Source organism: Mytilus edulis, chromosome 1 (assembly GCF_963676685.1).
Source record: "Mytilus edulis chromosome 1, xbMytEdul2.2, whole genome shotgun sequence".
Lineage (NCBI taxonomy): Eukaryota > Metazoa > Mollusca > Bivalvia > Mytilida > Mytilidae > Mytilus > Mytilus edulis.
The window spans coordinates 94,388,287-94,407,552 of NC_092344.1; the positions used below are offsets into that span (position 1 = coordinate 94,388,287).

Below are 19,266 nucleotides of genomic sequence, written 5' to 3' on the forward strand. Positions count from 1 at the left end.
CCACCAATTCCTTAACTGTTGGAACCAAAACTCCCAAAATCTATCTCAACCTTCCTTTTATGGTCATAAACCTTGTGTTAAAATTTCATAGATTTCTATACACTTTTACTAAAGTTAGAGTGCGAAAAGTAAAAGTATTCGGATGACGACATCAACGTGATACCAATATAAGACCTAAAATTTTTCAATTTTTGCGGTCGTATAAAAACCAATTTTGGTTATGGCAAATACATAGACAAAACAAAAATAATGAAGCTAGCATTAGATACACTTATTTTTATCATCATTACTCAGTAATCGGTATGCATTAATTGTCTGACCTAATTATGTTATGTAATATAAACTTCATAAATGTATTCACGGTTTCACCGCGGTAATTTCCATTTAGTGCATTCACTTGTAAATATACATAACAAAAGATTTTAACAATTTTTTCCCCGATTTATTAAGAACCATTGAACCCGAGCAAAATAATAGTTTTTAATTTATCAAGTATTAATTCCTTTTGTTAAAATAAACTTAATAAACTCACTCAACAGGCAAAACACTTATGTTATATACATTTTTTTTTACACAGGCACTCTCTGGTCTGTGGCAGATCCAGGGGGGGGGGGGGGGGGGGGGCGGGGGTTCCAGGGATTGCCAATGGGGACATATATATAACCACATGATGGCCAATATATAATAATGCAACGCACTCCACTTTCCCCTTCCATTTCAAGAATATCAGCACTTAGTGAAGATTATACGCGTATAGATAACAACCAACATCAGTTAACATATTTTCACACACTTAAAATCAAATTGATTTAAGAAATATTCACTTTTAACCTGAAAAGAACTTTAAAGATTTGTCCGTGTATACAATAATGCATGCGCAGTGCAATTAAAAGTTCCAGGTAATATGACGTTGACGCAGGATGTTGCCGGAATATCTCTCTTATTTGATGCATTGATCGTTTAACACTTCTACACTATTATTAATAAGATAACAAAATGTCGTCAGCAGTACCAATTGGAACGTTTCTTTTAGTAGCATGCTTTATAATGGAGATTGTTGGACTTGCAACTCAGTACTGGATGGTAGTTGGCCATTCATCAGGACTTGTACAATCTCATGCCGGACTCTTTAAGATATGCTATGAAGTTTTAAATCAAGAAGCATGTTTTTATTATCTTCAATATGCAGAGGATTTCCTAAATGGTAAGACTTACTTAACTGTGCATGTATGTGTATTAAACGATTTATTGTTTTCACGCTTCATAATTTATATGTGAAACTTACACATGTTACAAAAGTTAAAGAAACAAACGAATCAAGAGTTAATATGTTTGTCTGCATCAAGATATACTGGCTTTTATCAAAGATGAAATACCTAGGTGTACATGTTGTATTCAATTATTATCTTATATATTTATATTACAAGTAAACAATAGTTCCTTTTAGTTTTGTCTCGCTTGTAAAAACATGTTTCAAAAACATCTTTATTTATTCTTTCAATTAACTATTTTATTCAACATTTTCTAAATCCGTAGTTTTTCATTCTCATCCCAAATTAATTTAAAATTTATAAATGATGAATTTACAGAAGCAGTGATTCGTCTTCTGCATATGGTAAACAAAACAAAAACCTGCAACTGTTACTTTAAAAAAATGTAAGACGTTGATGTAAGGTATTTTCTTATTGAAACTCCGAAGTAAATCTTTATTCTTTTGTTAGTTCAAGTACATATGTACAATGTATGGTTCAAGTAGATATGGATAAGTTGTAATATATATAACTAAAAATCAAACACGCATGTAAAATCGAAAAAATAATTTCATCGGTCCTCAACAGAGTTTAAATGTCTTCCTTACCCCCTTTCCAATCTATTTTCTTTTTAGACCAAAGTACTTTCATTTTTTGCTTGACCTGGATGATGTAAATAACATAATTTTCTGAAAATGATGGTACGGCTTTCGATTTCCTGAAACCTGTTCAGGTTGTTACTAGTGATACACAATCGATACAGCGACATTTCTTTAGCACTGTACAATAATCACTTGCTTTGCGGTCATTCAACCAGACAAAATTTAGATATGATTTTCATTTAAATTAGATCTAGGGAAAGAGAAAATACGAGTTTTAAATTCAATTTCCTATTCATTTCACAGTGAGTTATATGCATGTTTAAAACCCATTTGTTATTAAAAATCTTACATACAAATATTCGACCGTCTTGTATACATAATCAGACACAGTGAAACCACAATAAAGATAGAGTTTATTTTAAAGTCGAAATTTTTATATCTATTATTTTATCTTCTTGTATTTTTCTTTTTTCCCCCAGTCTTTTTAGACTTACAATATTATTTCTTTATAGCTGAACACCAATTTTCATCTTTTTTTAATATTGTTATTTGATTACTACTTTTCAAACTTTACAGTTTGAATTTTTACAAGTCAAACTTTTTTCTTTCCAAATCATTTTTTTCCTCTTTTCCCCCAATAAAATAACTCAAATTAACTTTTAGAAAGTCGACATTTTTCAGCTTAAAAATATCTGTAAATTGTTAAAGCTGCTACTTCGAATTGAAAAATATGTACTAGGCAAAATAAAAACAACCCCAAAGCTTCGACTGACACTACTATCTTAATTCAGATGCCGTATAGCCGTAGCTATCGCTCAATGAAAACACGCATCAACGTATGACAATGTATAATGCTCATCTCAAAGGTCTTTGGTCCTGAATGGTATGAGGTACAGGGTTTTTGGTCCAGAAAGATGTAAGGTAAAGGGTTTTTGGTCCATAAACTAAGGGCGCGAGATACAGGGTATGTGGCCCTGAAAGTTGTGAGGTACAGGCTCATTGGTCATGAAGGGTGTGAGGTAAATCATTTGTGGCCCTAAGGGATATAAGGTAACTGTCATTTGACCCTATATGGTGTGATATAAAGGGTCTTTGGTCCTATAGGGTGTGGTGTAAATAGTGATTAGTTCAGAGGGCTATGAGGTAAAGGGTCTCTTGTCCTGAGGGTGTGAAGAAAATGTATGTGGCCGTGAAAGATGTGTTGTAAAGAGTCTTAATTCTTGAAAGGTGCAAGTAAGGTAAAGGGCTTTTGGTGTTGAAGGATGTGACATTATTTGCCATGATAGGTGTCAGGTGAAGGATGTGACATTATTTGCCCTGATAGATGTCAGGTGAAGGATGTGACATTATTTGCCCTGATAGATGTCAGGTGAAGGATGTGACATTATTTGCCCTGATAGATGTCAGGTGAAGGATGTGACATTATTTGCCCTGATAGATGTCAGGTGAAGGATGTGACATTATTTGCCCTGATAGATGTCAGGTGAAGGATGTGACATTATTTGCCCTGATAGGTGCTAGGTGAAGGATGTGACATTATTTGCCCCGATAGGTGTCAGGTGAAGGATTTTCGGTCCTGAATGTTGAAGTTAAGTCTCTTCGGTCCTATGAGTGTGTTGTTAAAGGTCCTTGATCCGGAAGGATGTGCGGTATAAAGGGTCTTCTATCCTGAATGTTGTGAGATCTTTGTTCTTGAAGGATGTGAGGTAGAGGTATTAGGGCCAAATGGGTTTTTTTTTGTAGTAGAGGTCCCAAAGGGAATGAGGTAGAAAGACTTTGGCTGCGAAGGGTATGAGGTAAAGAGTCTTTTATCTCTGAAGTATGTGAGGTAAAATATAATTGTCCCTGGAGGTTGTGATATTGAATGTCTTTGGCACTAGAATATGTTCGGTCAAATATGTTTGGTCTTGAGTATAGAGGTAACGTCTCTTTGACCCTGGAGGGTGTGAGGCAAAGAGTTTTTGTTTCCGAGGTATGCGAGATATATGGTCTTTTGTCTTGAAGGTTGTGCGGTAAAGGGTGTTTGGTCCTGAAAGATTTAATGGAGATTAAGGTTGTTTGGTCCTGAAAGGTGCGATGAAAAGTTTACAGTATATGACCCTGAATGGTGTTAGTTACAGGGTAGACGAAAACTTAGTTGCAGATCTTTCTTTATAGCAAATCCACAAATACAGCGAGCAGTATTAGTTAAGATTTAGATAGTCGCCGATCCTTAAATTATACTCTTAAGTAATTGTTAACCCATTTTACATTAGCCTTATTAACCATTAACCATTGAATCTTGAAAATGAGATCAAGGCCATGCAGATGAACGCGACGTCACGAACTCACTGTTCAATAATTTAATAATATAGTACGCCACATATAGCTAATGTGTTGTGTTTAGTACCGAACCGACTCCAGCTTCCAGAAACGGCAGTCTATTCTGTAACAAATTGTATGCCTATCGTTTTCATAATTTATAACTACTTGTAAAACAGTTTTATTTGTTTTCAGTTCATTATTTTGGTATAGCTGGAGGCTCTCTTTTAGGAAGTCTACTTCTGTTTATAGCTTGTATGATCGGGTTTTGTGGCTGTAGTAAACCTAATCCCAAACCAACAGTACAGAATATAGCTGGTGTCGGTCTCTTCGGAGGTAAGCTAATTGAGTGTTTTCTACTTAACGTTCAGTGGCAAGTATTTCGTGTATAGACAGAGGTAAATTGTATATGCAGTACTAACTAATTCTTTCCGCCGACTTCTCCCCTGAGTTCTCGAAACACGCATAAAATATTAGTTACTGGACGTTATGCAAGGCAACAATCAGTTACCTGAGACATCGCGGTACGCAGATATAAATTAATGTGCAAATCTGAGTGACTTTATTATAATTATTTTGAAATGTTTATGTTTTACTGTTAACTGTTGTATGGATCCAAATTTACTAAATTGTATGATCGGGATCATTGTTTAGCACCTATATGGTTGTACCCGTCGTCATTTTCATAAATCAGGAACTTTGAAAATGCACCATCACTTTTTCTTATAGATCTTTTACATATTTTTACTATAATTTTAATAGAAATGAGTTTTGATTTATTTTATAAATGAAAAGAATTTCACTGTCGTCATGTCACCCAAATATATAAGTTAATTTCAAAGGAGATATAAAAGACCAGAAAATTCGGATCATACAAAATAACGACAATAATTGATATATGCGTGCTATTACCGGAAACAAAATGCGTTGAATGAACGTAGACCATTACAATGCGAGATGATTTTTTCCAAATATACTTTTTAGCTCATCTGGCCAAAAGGGCCAAGTGAGTTTTTCTCATCACTTTGCGTCCGTCGTCCGTCGTCGTCGTCGTCGTCGTCGTCTGTTAACTTTTAAAAGAATCTTCTCCTCTGAAACTACTGGTCCAAATTAAACCAAAGTTGGCCACAATCATTATTGGGGTATCTAGTTTAAAAAATGTGTGGCTTGACCCGGCCAACCAACCAAGATGGCTAAAAATAGAACATAGGGGTAAAATGTAGTTTTGGCTTATAACTGAAAAACCAAAGCATTTAGAGCAAATCTGACATGAGTAATATTGTTTATCAGGTCAAGATCTATCTGCCCTGACATTTTCAGATGAATAGGACAACCCGTTGTTGGGTTGCTGCCCCTGAATTGGTAATTTTAAGGAAATTTTGCTGTTTTTGGTTATTATCTTGAATATTATTAAAGATAGAGATAAACTGTAAACTGCAATAATGTTCAGCAAAGTAAGAATTACAATAAGTCAATATGACCGAAATGGTTAGTTGACCCCTTTAGGAGTTTTTTCACTTATAGTAAATTTTTAACCATTTTTCGTAAATCTTAGTAATCTTTTACAAAGATCTTCTCCTCTGAAACTACTTGGCTAAATTAATCCAAACTTGGCCACAATCATCTTAAGGGTATTTAGTTTAAAAAATGTGTGGCTTGACCCGGCCAACCAACCATGATGGCCGCCATGGCTAAAAATAGAACATTGGGGTAAAATGCAGTTTTTGGCTTATAACTCACAAACCAAAGCATTTAGAGCAAATCTGACATGAAGTAAAATTGTTCATCAGGTCAAGATCTATTTGCCCTGACATTTTCAGATGAATCAGACATTCTGTTGTTGGGTTGCTGTCCCTGAATTGGTAATTTTAGGAAAATTTTGCTGTTTTTGGTTATTTATTAATACATTTTTGTACCTTGAATATTATTATAGATAAGAGATAAACTGTAAACTGCAATAATGTTCAGCAAAGTAAGATTTACAAATAAGTCAATATGGCCGAAATGGTTAGTTGACCCCTTTAGGAGTTATTGCACTTTATAGTAAATTTTTAACCATTTTTCGTAAATCTTGGTAATCCTTTACAAAAATCTTCTCCTCTGAAACTACTTGGCCAAATTAATCCAAACTTGGCCACAATCATCTTTAGGGTATTTAGTTTAAAAATTGTGTTGCTTAACCCGGCCAACCAACCATGATGGCCGCCATGGCTAAAAATAGAACATTGGGGTAAAATGCAGTTTTTGGCTTATCAAAAACCAAAGCATTTAGAGGGGTAAAATTGTTTATCTATCTACCCTGAAATTTTCAGATGGATTGGACAACGTTGGGTTGCTGTCCCTGAATTGGTAATTTTTGGCTTATAACTCAAAAACCAAAGCATTTAGAGCAAATCTGACATGAAGTAAAATTGTTTATCAGGTCAAGATCTGTCTGCCCTGAAATTTTCAGATGAATCAGACATTCTGTTGTTTGGTTGCTGTCCCTGAATTGGTAATGTTAGGAACATTTTGCTGTTTTTGGTTATTACATTTTTGTACCTTGAATATTATTATAGATAAGAGATAAACTGTAAACTGCAATAATGTTCAGCAAAGTAAGTTTTACAAATAAGTCAACATGACCAAAATGGTCAGTTGACCCCTTTAGGAGTTATTGCCCTTTATAGTCAATTTTTATAAATTTGCAAGTTTACAAACATTTTCCATTGAAACTACATGGCCAAGTTCATTATAGATAGAAATAATTGTTAGCATCAAGAATGTTCAGTACAGTAAGATGTACAAACACATCACCATCACCAAAACACAATTTTGTCATGAATCCATCTGCGTTCTTTGTTTAATATTCACATAGACCAAGGTGAGCGACACAGGCTCTTTAGAGCCTCTAGTTTTTATTTATTAAAAATATCCTTAAATATGCAGCCTTAGGTGATAAAGAAGGTTCACTTGACCATTTTTTGTGATTTGTAAATGAGTACTTTCGTGTCGTTACCAATAGAAACGGTAAAACAAGTGCGCACCACAAACTCGCTCATCGTCCTGTTTTGACATTATGATAACTGTATCTGCCTATCAATTGCTTGAGTAGTGAAATGCACAAAAATGAATCTCATTTGTACAAAAATGTAATGTTATTTGAAAATATAATCGGATCGTGTATTACTTTATACATTAATTTTAATATAGTTGGATCTACGTGTATTTTTATTTGTAGGTTTCTTTTGTGGTTCAGCTACTTTATGGTATTATTTGTACTTCTTCAAAGGAACATTTGGTGATATGGCTACACTACTTTCAGTTTTCGGTGTAGATGTGGGACCCGGATGGTCATTTTATTTATGTGCAGCGGCTGGTGGCGGAGCAGTGATAGTATCATTTATACTAATATTAGTAGGATGTAATATGCCAGTACACCAAGGGGCAGTAGTTTCAAATCATCACCCACAGACCGTTATAGCAATGACAGGAGGACCTATGCCAGTAGTTCAACATCAGTATCCACCAACAAATGTTGCTCTGCAAAATAATTCGGCTTATAATGATCCGTTTGGACCACAACAATCTTACGGTCATCAACCATCATATGGACAGCAACCTCAATCATCTTATGGGAATCAACATGGATACCACCCTCAACCTGAAAAATCGTAATCGTATCGACACTGCATAACAACAAACGCACTACTGGCTGTAATGTACTCTACGTATAGATAGGCATGACAAGTTCTTCTACCGTCCACAAACAATAATTTTTGACATACAAAATGCACACCTACACATATCTTTCATTATAGAGCTATGATTATTTTTGAATTAGACATGAACTGTTACGAAATGTAAAAATAGCAGTAGTTGATTTTTTTATGGGCCATTAACAAGGGAAGTGTTAGATATACTTGTTCACTTACACTTATCTACATCCGGTTTGTCGCGTAAATGTACTTGATACTTTTCTATAGTAAGTGTCAATCTTCATATTTGTGAGTTTTAAAGTGTGACATATTTTCAGATCAGAAACTTTTCCTTATTTGCCAATGCCGGATATATGCATGTCATTAAATTGATTTGCACATATAAAAGAATGTTTGCCTATGATTTAAATATTATCCATATCTACATTTTCATTTATGCTAATCGTTTTTTAGCTCACCTGGCCAGAAGGGTCAAGTGAGCTTTTCTCATCACTTTGCGTTCGGCGTCCGTCGTATGTCGTCCGTCGTCGTTAACTTTTACAAAAATCTTCTCTGAAACTACTAGGCCAAATTAAACCAAACTTGGCCACAATCATCATTTGGGTATCTAGTTAAAAAAATGTGTGGCGTGACCTGGCCAACCAGCCAAGATGGTCGCTATTGCTAAAAATAGAACATAGGGGTAAAATGCAGTTTTTGGCTTATATCAAAAACCAAAGCATTTAGAGGGGTAAAATTGTTTATCTATCTACCCTGAAATTTTCAGATGGATTGGACAACGTTGGGTTGCTGTCCCTGAATTGGTAATTTTAAGGAAATTTTGCCGTTTTTTGTTATTATCTTGAATATTATTATAGACAGAGATAAACTGTAAACAGAATTATGTACAGCAAAGTAAGACCTAAAAATAAGTCAACATGATCAAAATGGTCAATTGACCCCCTAAGGAGTTATTGTCCTTTATAGTCAATTTTCATAAAATTTGTAAATTTTTAATAACATTTTCCACTGAAAATATTGGGCCAAGTTAATTATAGATAAAGATAATTGTAAGCAGCAAGAATTTCAGTAAAGTAAGATGTACAAACACATCACCATCACCAAAACTCAATTTTGTCATGAATCCATCTGCTTCCTTTGTTTAGTATTCACATAGATCAAGGTGAGCAACAGAGGCTCTTTAGCCTCTAGTTACTAAAACCAATATTTCAATTTTAAGAAAATGCAAATTTTGATCTTTATATATGAAGATATATAAACCCCAGACGATGTTAAAAGTACTGATGTTTTATTCTTTATTCATCAAGTATAACATATGATGCACGACTAATCCTTGAATATGTTACGTAACATACAGTTATGTTCAATACACAACAGGAATACAAATTGTAATGTTTTCTATGAACTGATTTCGATGTACGGACAAACTAAATGCACATACATCAATGAAACTTAATGTGCATATCATGAAACTAAATGTTCTAACTTGCTATGAAACATAAATAACATACTTCCATGAAATTGATGTAAATTTCTTTATGTTCTAAATGTGCATTCCTTTATAAAACTTGGTGTACGTGGCTTTACAAATCGTATTTTATTTCGCTAGTCATTATAAAAGTCTAAAGAGCTGAACATTGAAAATACAGTTTGACCCCACCACATGTTCTTGTTCAGACAGTTACTCTCTCCAAATCAATTTTCTTTCTTTCTGTTTTTTGTTATCTTTTAAATTTAAGAGTTGGAATTGATGACAGATCGTTGTTAAAAAATACTCAAGGTTCTGACATATTTTATTATTTTTTTTGCCGTTGATAAATTTAGAAATCAGTTAAAAAACTAAGGTTCCAACTTCCACAGGCAAAGTTGATGTATTACTGATTTGGCTGTTATGTGTATATTCCTTTTGGTCATATGGATCCTAACGGTTTTATTTACGGTTTTATTTTTATATTCCTTTTGGTCATATGGATCCTAACGGTTTTATTTTTATATTCCTTTTGGTCATATGGATTCTAACGGTTTTATTTTTATATTCCTTTTGGTCATATGGATCCTAACGGTTTTATTTTTATATTCCTTTTGGTCATATGGATCCTAACGGTTTTATTTTTATATTCCTTTTGGTCATATGGATCCTAACGGTTTTATTTTTATATTCCTTTTGGTCATATGGATACTAACGGTTTTATGCACTTATACATCACTGAAATTCAAATGTTTAGATTTGAGCGTTTCTGATTAACATACATGTATAACCGGAAAAGAAATTGGGACGCATGATATTTATACTTTAGTGTTATTCTTATTGTATAGACAAGACACGCTAGATATTTGTATATGGTGCATTGTGTCCCTTGGTGTTGTCTTTCTTGATTCGGGTGATTGCTGGAGTAATTTTTAACTTACTTATATCTGATTTCATTGTAAAGGTTGAAAAAGGTCAACTAAATGAAGTCAAACAGCAAATGATTCGTATGTAATTCGTATATATTCGTTTTACCTTTATAATGAAAATGTAATTTCTATATATTTTACATTTGCAATGCAGTTAAAAATATCTTATCGGTACCATTAAAATCATTTTACACTAAAATTATATAGTGAAGATTTAAACATTATTCCAGATTTATCATGGAAAACTTAATATTGCCATCAAAAGGTAAAATGTATAGATACGTAACCTTAAAACATGATTAGGTATGAAATTTGAATTTATAAAAGCAAACACCCGTTATAAGTAGTTTCAGTTGACAGCTTCATTAGGTGTAACTCTACGTATCAGTTCAGAATAAAACAAAACATAATGGAAAGTGTTACAGGTAATTTCTACATCTTCCTTTTACTTTCATCGCTTTTTTTATTACCATAGGTCAAATTTAGAGGTTAAGAACACTCTGCAAACGTATATTAACGACAGCAAAAACACTGAAATCAGAAAATTATATCCTTTATTGAACAATACAGCCGTACCATAACCTGAAAGGTTATGACGTACGCAGAAAACATATAAGTTTTATGTTCACACAGTGAGTGTCTTTGCTTTTAGTTTTCTCTCCTACTTAAATATGTATACTTTTGACAAATTACCTTATGGTAAGTTACTGTAGTCTGGGAAACATATATAGGATAGTACTGGTTCATTTGATCTAGAACAATGGAACAGATCACTCAGAATATCATTATTACATTTTTGTAAAACATGAAATTCAGGATGTAGGATTCTGTTTTTGTATTCATATTAAATTATCGTTTATTAGTTTTGATCTATTTAATTAGAAGTTTACTGTAGTGTTTTTGCTGATTCCGACAAGGAAAAACTATTTACATACCAATGCAACTACTTCAAATCCATTATACACAAAAACAATGTGTTTTTCCATAAAAAGTCTTTGCAAAGAAAACATGTGTCTATGAGTTATATTAGAAGCTGTGGTAATATAGCAGTGGGTATATATAGACTAGGAAGAAAACTATATTCTTCAAATAATTGTGACAGCGGAAATTCACGTTTCACTTCTTGTTTCAGATTTTCATGTTTTTTATTGTATATATTGATATGTTTAAATAAAAATTCTTATTTGCATGATTTTAATAATAAAAGTTTATTTCCATGTTTTAAGACTTTACAGATATCTGATTTCACATGGTAAATATAGTTTCGTAATTTTTAATCTTCATAGCATAGTTTAGTAAAATTACGTTACATAAAGAATTTACAAGCCAATTAAAAAATACTTTTTCACAAAAGATAGCAAATAAAGGATAACATAATTTAGTACAATTTCCTTCTCAATAATTTAGTTAATCCATCTCTAAGTGACATTTGTGAGTCACATGATTCACAGCGGTACCTTAAATAACACTGAGGTACCCCACAGGATTATTTAATGTATTTCCTTTGTTAATCATAAGAAATTCCCCTAATTAACCTCGCCTGGAAACCAATCTTGATACCTGGGCAAGCGTTTCTGGTCACTTGCATTCGTGACCACCAAACAATAAACATCTATTTTTATACAAGCTTGTTCTTATTCCAGTATTCTAAGTTCCAGTTCAGTGCAGTTCCAGCACACGTTCATACAAGCAGCACACGGTCACCCACATTACATATACAAACATCAGCAAGTCCAGTTCCTCTGTCCAACCCTACCCAAACAAAGTTCACAGATTGGTGGAGCGTCAAAAGATAACGTTACCTATGCCAAAATCAAGACGAGAACAGAAAGGAGCCACTCCATTGAATTCTACAGTACATCCTGCAACAAGATCATTCTCAAAACAGATTACAGAGGAAGATACAATCCAAAGTATCACAGATAACTTTCAATAAGATAAAGGTTAGATACTGTTAGATAACAACAGCGACTCAGCAACCGTTTCAAATAATACTGATTCAGGCGAAGAATCAGAAATTGAAGATAACATTTCAGTAAATTCAAATAATTCAATAATTTCTTTCAACCTATACATTTAGACTCAGAAATGGCTTCGGGTCCGTCCTTACAAAAATTCAGCGATGAAAGCTGTTGTGCTAGCAATATGGTGGAATTTATTCGAATCGTATAGAGCGTTACACAATGTTGACAATAATAAAGCATTGTCAGTTCTGCCTTTACAACTAACAGGACATGCGTCTTTATGGTTTCATAACCTTGATGCAAATACTAAAGGCAATATTGGTAATTTAAAAGCAGCATTTCTAGCTCGATTTTCCAACACAAAAACTTACCAGCAAATATATAAACTACAACAGACAAGTACAGAAAGTAGTCATGCGTATTAGGCTAGAGTTCAGCAATTAGCAATGGGAGCTGAAAATTTAGGGAAGCGGTAATTGTTGACATTGCTGTCAATGGTTAAACAAACCGTGATACAAAAATCACCAAAGACTTTTGAACAACTAAGAAACTCACTAGAAATAGCTACTAATGTGGCTGAATGTGCTAGTTCTAGCACACCATATACATCTCAAGACATAAATGCTATGTTTTCATCTTTTTAGAATCCATTAAATCTGCTGTAAAACAGGAAGTGTCTGAAGTGAAGTGATGGCTGTCACACCGCATTCTATGCAAACCAGAATTTTCCAGAGAGACAAGAGACAAGACAATACAGACAAGAATATGTGTGCTTTGGTTGTGGTAAGTCTTGCACTAATAGGAGATTATGTCCTGCTTTTAATGTAAAGTGGTTTAAATGTGACAGAGTAGGTCACTTCAAAGAGGTGTGTGGTTTAAACCTTAGAAGTTATCCCAGGAGCAACAATAGGCAATCCCATCCTTCTTAGGGTAGAAATTTTAATTTACGCCATCCTAACTCTTCAGCATAGGGACACGGGCCTATCCAGTCCCTGGGTAGGCACTCTTCAAAGAGACAGAAGAGACAAGCCAAGATACCTCCTTCTTTTAAAACTCCTACTTCTTTTGGTAAAAACAAAAATACGCAACAAAATAAAATTCCAGAAATTGCACAGTTAATAAATTTATCAGGGAAGAAAATGCAAATTGAAGTTTGTGGCAAACATGCCACAAGTCTAGTTGACACAGGTGCACAAATGAGTTGTTGTTCTGTACAATTACTCCAATTCTTAGGAATAAGTAAGGATAAAATAGAAATTTCAAAAATTAAAAGTGCTATTGGTGTTGGAGGTGAAGTTCATTCCGTACTTGGGTTAGTTTCTCTTCCTCTTATTTTAGGCAATATTGCCTTGAGGTATAATTTTCATGTTTTTGACAAATTACACCAGCAAATGATTCTTGGTTTTGACTTTCTTCATGATGTTAAGGCTCATATTATATGTGATAGTGAGACTATTTTCATTCCTGATTCATGTTCGAATACTCTAAATGCTTTAGAGTTGAATTCAGGTCTTGCTAGGACAGTGAGTGGTACTTTCATTCCTCCTTTTCATCAGGCTAATATTCCAATTAGCGTTTCTTCTATCAAGAATCAAATTGCTTTGCTAGAGCCTTTGTCATCTTTGCCAAAAATGTCTCTTGCTGGTGCAAAATGTTGTGTTTCTTTAGATGATTCAACTCTGTCGTGCTTAAGAATAATGAATACAACTAAAGATAAAATTTTCCTTCCTGCAAATTATGTTGTTGCTGCAGTTACTCCTGTTAATTCAGAAGATATAATTTCAATGTCCGAGGACAATTATAAAGTCCAGAATCCTGACAATTCCAAGTCAAAAGTTCACACTGAAACAGACCAAAATGTCCTTCAATTTGACTTAAGCAATTCCGATCTTACTGATGAACAAAAAGACTTACCTACAGTTTTCCTTCACAAAAATAGACAAATCTTTGCTGAAAACTTACGTGAACTTGGACGCACTCACATGTATGAGCATGCAATTGAAACAGATGATGCCCCTCCTGTTAGAAAGAGATTTTATAGGCAAACTCCACAGGTTTTTGATGAAATGAACCGTCTAATTGAACAAATGTTGAAATATGACATTATTGAAGAGTCTAATAGTGTATGGCAAAGTCCAGTTGTTATGTGTAAGAAGAAATCAGGGGAGATGAGGTTTTGTGTGGACTATAGGTTATTGAACAAGGTCACACGTCCAAAAAATTTCCTTTAACCAGGCTGGAGGATGTGTTCGATGCACTTGGTAAAGCCCAAGCTTCTATTTTCAGTACTTAAGATCTTCTATCTGGATATTGCCAGTGTGGCCTTGATCCCAAAAACTGCACACAAAGCACCCTTTGTAACTCCTTGTGGTGTCTATCAATGGAAGTGTTTACCATTTGGTTTGGCCTCTGCACCTTCCTCTTTTCAACATTTGCTTACACAAGTCCTCAGATCTCTGAATTACAAAATAGCTCTTGTCTATGTCGATGACATCCTTGTTTTCAGCAAATACTTCGAGGAACATCTCAATCACCTTCAGTTAGTCTTTGACAAACTTATTTCTGCTGGGCTGACATTAAAGCCAGGAAAATGCTTTTTCGCTAGAAAGGACGTGATTTATTTAGGTCATACAATTTCAAAAGAGGGTGTCAAGGTAGACACATTAAAGGTAGATGCTGTTAGCTCATTTCCAGTTCTTAAAAATCAAAAACAAATTCGTTCCTATCTTGGTTTGACACATTACTACAGAAAATTCATTGAAGGATACAGTCACATCACTACAACTCTCAACCACCTTCTGAGAAATGATGTTCCTTTTGAATGGTCAGAAAAGTGCCAAAAGGCATTTGATCAGCTCAAAAAGGCTCTATGTTCTGCGCCTATTCTTGTTTATCCTAATATGTCCAAACCTTTTATTCTTACTACTGATGCCAGCGGCACAGCTATTGGGTACATATTAGGTCAGTTAGATTCTAAAGGTCAGGAAAAGGTCATTGCTTATGGAGGTCGGTCATTGACACAAGGTGAAAGAGCCTGGGGTGTCAGTGAATTGGAATGTCTTGCAGTTTTAAAAGGTATCAAGTCATATCATGTTTACTTAGCAAACAGTCATTTTAAGGTTTACACAGATCATCAGGCTCTTAAGTGGTTAACGAACAATAAACAGTCCACGGGTCGTTGAGCAAGATGATCAGTACTTCTTCAGGGATATAGTTATGAAATTTGTTTTTGTCCAGGAAAGAAAAATGGGAATGCTGATTGCCTCTCAAGAAGAGAGTACTCTGATTTTCAATCTAGTCCAGAACCTGAAGATGTCATTCCTTCTATAAATCTTATTTCTATCAGTTCACAAGAAAGTTAAGAACCTTTACAGGTAAATTTGTTTTACACTCCTACAAATTCTTCCATTCCTTCTGTTTTGGCAGTTGATGCTGAAAATACAGATGATTCAGTGATAGAAACAGATCCTGAGCAAACACAAATACAAGAAACTCACACTGAAGTTATGCCAGAAAACATAGGTCCTTTGCAAAAAGTATGTTTTGACTTTAAACATATCTATGCGTACCTTGAAAATGGCACACTTCCTGATGAAACTAAGCTGGTAAAGATAAAATGTTAAGAAGCAAGTCAGTATGCATTATTAGATGGTACCATTTTTACCAGCCAGGAACACGAGTCAGAAAGAAAGACCTTTTTGTAAAACAACTTGCATGCCCACGTTAATTCTCAAATCCTATCAAGAAATAGGGCACTTTGGTTTTGACAGAATATAGCTATCCTATCAAAAATAAGTACTTCTTTCCTGGAATGTACCAAGCAGTGGCAGATTACATTAGAGGCTGTGATGCTTGTCAAAGAGCTAAACCACATGTTCATGCAAAAAGAGTTCCTTTAACTCCAATGCCTATTACAGACACTTTTGCAAGATGGCACATTGATCTCATAGGTCCTTTCAAGGAAACAAAATTATGTTATCGTCATATTTTTATAGTAGTATGCGCATTCAGCAAATGGACAGAAGCTTTTCCAGTGAGATCTGGAACAGCTGCAGAAATTGCGGACGTTCTTCACAAAGAGATATTCTCCCGTTACGGAAGTCCCACTAGCCTTGTTTCAGATCGTGGTCAAGGGTTTATGAGTAAGCTTGTTGCTGCTGTAACCCAAATTTATAATGTGAAACACTATTTCACAAGTTCTTACCATCCTCAGACCAATTCCGTGCAGAAAGAACAAACAAGACAGTCATACAATGTTTAAGATCCATTGTAGATGAAAATCAATCTAATTGAGTAGAACTATTTCCAGGTATACTCATGGCTTTTCGAATGTCTCCATCAGCATCTTCTGAGTTTTCTCCTTATCATTTACTTTTTGGTAAAGAAATGAACCTTCCTGTTGACACCACTCTGCTTTCAAAAACAGACATTAACAAAACTCTGAAGGTTCATATAGAAAATATCATTGATTGTCTAAAAATAGCCTTAAGGTGTGCAACTGACAAATTGAAATATGCACAGGAAAAACAAAAGAAGCATTACGACAAAGATACCGCTTTTTCAAAATTCGAAATCCAAGATTTATACAATCCTAAAGTGCCAGTTGGGTTAGCTTCAAAATTTAACAGAAAACAAGACGGTCCATTCTACATAGTTGCCAAAGGACTGAATACATACAAATTGAGAAGGTGTGAAGACAACAAGATGCTTAAAAGCATGATCTATGCAAACGGGTTGAAATTATACACCCCCAGATCATCGTCCAGATCAAAATGCACCTCCTCCTGATGTTCCACGTCCAGACCCAAGAAGGGAAGAACAACCAAATTTCCAAAATCCAGTCCCTCCACTGAATCCAAACAATGATGAAATTGTTCCAAATCCAGATTCTGATATTTCTGATACTGATGAACCTGCAGATGATGGTTCAAAACAATTTTAGGATGTTGAAAAACTTGTCCAAAGTAAAAAGATTAATGGTGAACAACAATTTCTGGTAAAATGGGACGGATACAGAGAAAAGACCTGGGAACCAAGACCTGGGAACCAGAACAAAATCTGCCAATTCAAATGGTGAGACAATACCTTGCAACAAAAACACAAAAAGGAACTAGACGAAAGAAAAGAAAACGAAATAATATTTTTCATTAAGTTGCATATTAAGCATTTATGACTCTTCATAGTTTTCTATGATTTCATATTTCCATTGTCCTATTATTTCATATTGTCCTATTATTTCAAATTGTTCTAGTATTTCATATTGTCCTATTATTTCATATTGTCCTAGTATTTCATATTGTCCTAGCATTTCATATTGTCCTATTATTTTATATTCCATGCAATCATAATCTATTCAAGGCTTAGTGAAAATCAGTGTTCGCAGATTCAGTTCTTTGTTCTATTCGAAAGGAGATTTCTAGTTCATTATTCTTTCCTTGATATGTTTGTTCATTCGCAAGTTAATTTCATTCAGTTCAAAATGTGTGCATGTTCATGTGCAGTACACATTTGTTTGACAAAGTACTCGATAATAGATGTTTTAACCTTGATCTTACATCCAGAAGATTCATGTTGACTTTGGCAAAACTTTGATGTCCACCTCTGCTTAATTTCTTTTAACTTTGTTTTCTGTGTATTGATGTCACAACTATGAGGAAACTCATGTTCATAGTGCTAAAAGGGAGTTATAAACCCTAAACCGACATTCAGTTCACACTCTAACAACTTCTACCTTTCTTTTCTGTAGGAACCTTAAGTTTTGCCACAGTCTTAGTATGGATGCTTCTGCTGAATGTTTTAGCTGTGAATGCAGAAAAGGAAAAACTTGTGCTACGCACAAATTATGGAGTTACTTTTGTTAAAGAGGCGGATATAGTCTTTGGAAGCGAACACTGGTTCCACACGTTCACGATTTCTATTCCACACAAGATTCATAAATTTTCCTATCCATCCTGTGATATTATTCATTAAAACTGCTTCATTCTTAATCAAGTCATTTCACATTTGTCCGCATTGAAAAAAGACGTCGCATCAAATGTTAACAGTACTGTGGAAATAATTCATCAGCTGATTCCAAAAGCGGATTTCAAAATTAATACAGCAAGTACACAAAGTAGGAGTAAAAGAGGATTGTTCAATTTCGTCGGATCCATTGCCAGATCTCTATTCGGCACAGCAACAGTGAAAGACGTTCAAAAGTTAGCCAGACATTTCAACATTCTAATAAACAGGAATAATAAATTTGCTAAAGCAATGATAGAACATAATCAGTTGCTGTCATCCTTCATGTCAAAAACTGATGAAAAATTTCAAAATATTGTATAAGGTGTTCAGCAAAATCATGACATTATGGTCAACCTTACTTCAGAAACTTCAAAATTTGTTGCTCATTTTGAAGAAGTCAGTGTAAAACTGTCAAATTTACTTATTGATCAGATGAATTTATCATCTTCTGTTAACAAATATTTAGAAGAATTAAAAATAAATTACATGAAATGGTTAAGGGAAAGTTATCACCTTTTCTCATTTCTCCAAATATTTTGAAAAATACACTGAAGCATGTTCAGCTTATTCTTAATGAAAAATTCAAAGGGTTCTACTTGTTAAATACTGATCCTGTATATTATTATTCATCTTCACAATTGTTGTATGCAAGAAATCATTCTACTTCATATGTTACTTTGAAATTTCCAATTTCTACGTTTTCATCAACTCTTGCATTGTATAGAGTAAACTCATTTCCATTACCTATCAATTCGTCAAGCAATCATGGTACCAAAATTATGGACCTTCCTGCATATTTCGCTGTTACAAGTAATAATCAATATTACAACCATATCTCTTATTCGAAAATTAGTTCAGGTAAAGGAAAAACAACATTATATTGAACGTATAGTTTACCACTTGAATGTGTCAACAGTTTCCACAAGTTGCATTTCTTCTCTGTATTTTAATTCGAAACAAGATGTGCATGAACATTGTGATTTTCGATTCGTCATGAATGTTATTAAACCTACAGTTGAAGAAATTTATGACAATACTTTACTAGTGTATA

The 19,266-nt window shown here is 34.1% G+C and overlaps 1 protein-coding gene across 1 annotated transcript; it reads left to right on the plus strand.

The window, feature by feature from the left end:
• Nucleotides 1-743: 743 nt before the first annotated feature.
• LOC139495581 (uncharacterized) lies at nt 744-11,469 on the plus strand. The gene is made up of 3 exons (XM_071283860.1): nt 744-1,204; nt 4,349-4,489; nt 7,374-11,469. The coding sequence occupies exons 1-3, from the start codon at nt 997-999 to the stop codon at nt 7,808-7,810; spliced, it is 786 nt and encodes a 261-aa protein (XP_071139961.1). The 5' UTR covers nt 744-996; the 3' UTR covers nt 7,811-11,469.
• The last annotated feature ends 7,797 nt before the right edge of the window (nt 11,470-19,266 follow it).

Excerpts from the sequence above, each read along its gene's own strand:
- LOC139495581 (XM_071283860.1), top strand. The coding sequence starts at position 997 with ATGTCGTCAGCAGTACCAATTGGAACGTTTCTTTTAGTAGCATGCTTT. Across the intron at positions 1,205-4,348 it reads TGCAGAGGATTTCCTAAATG|TTCATTATTTTGGTATAGCT; the intron begins GTAAGACTTACT and ends ATTTGTTTTCAG. Across the intron at positions 4,490-7,373 it reads TGGTGTCGGTCTCTTCGGAG|GTTTCTTTTGTGGTTCAGCT; the intron begins GTAAGCTAATTG and ends TTTTATTTGTAG.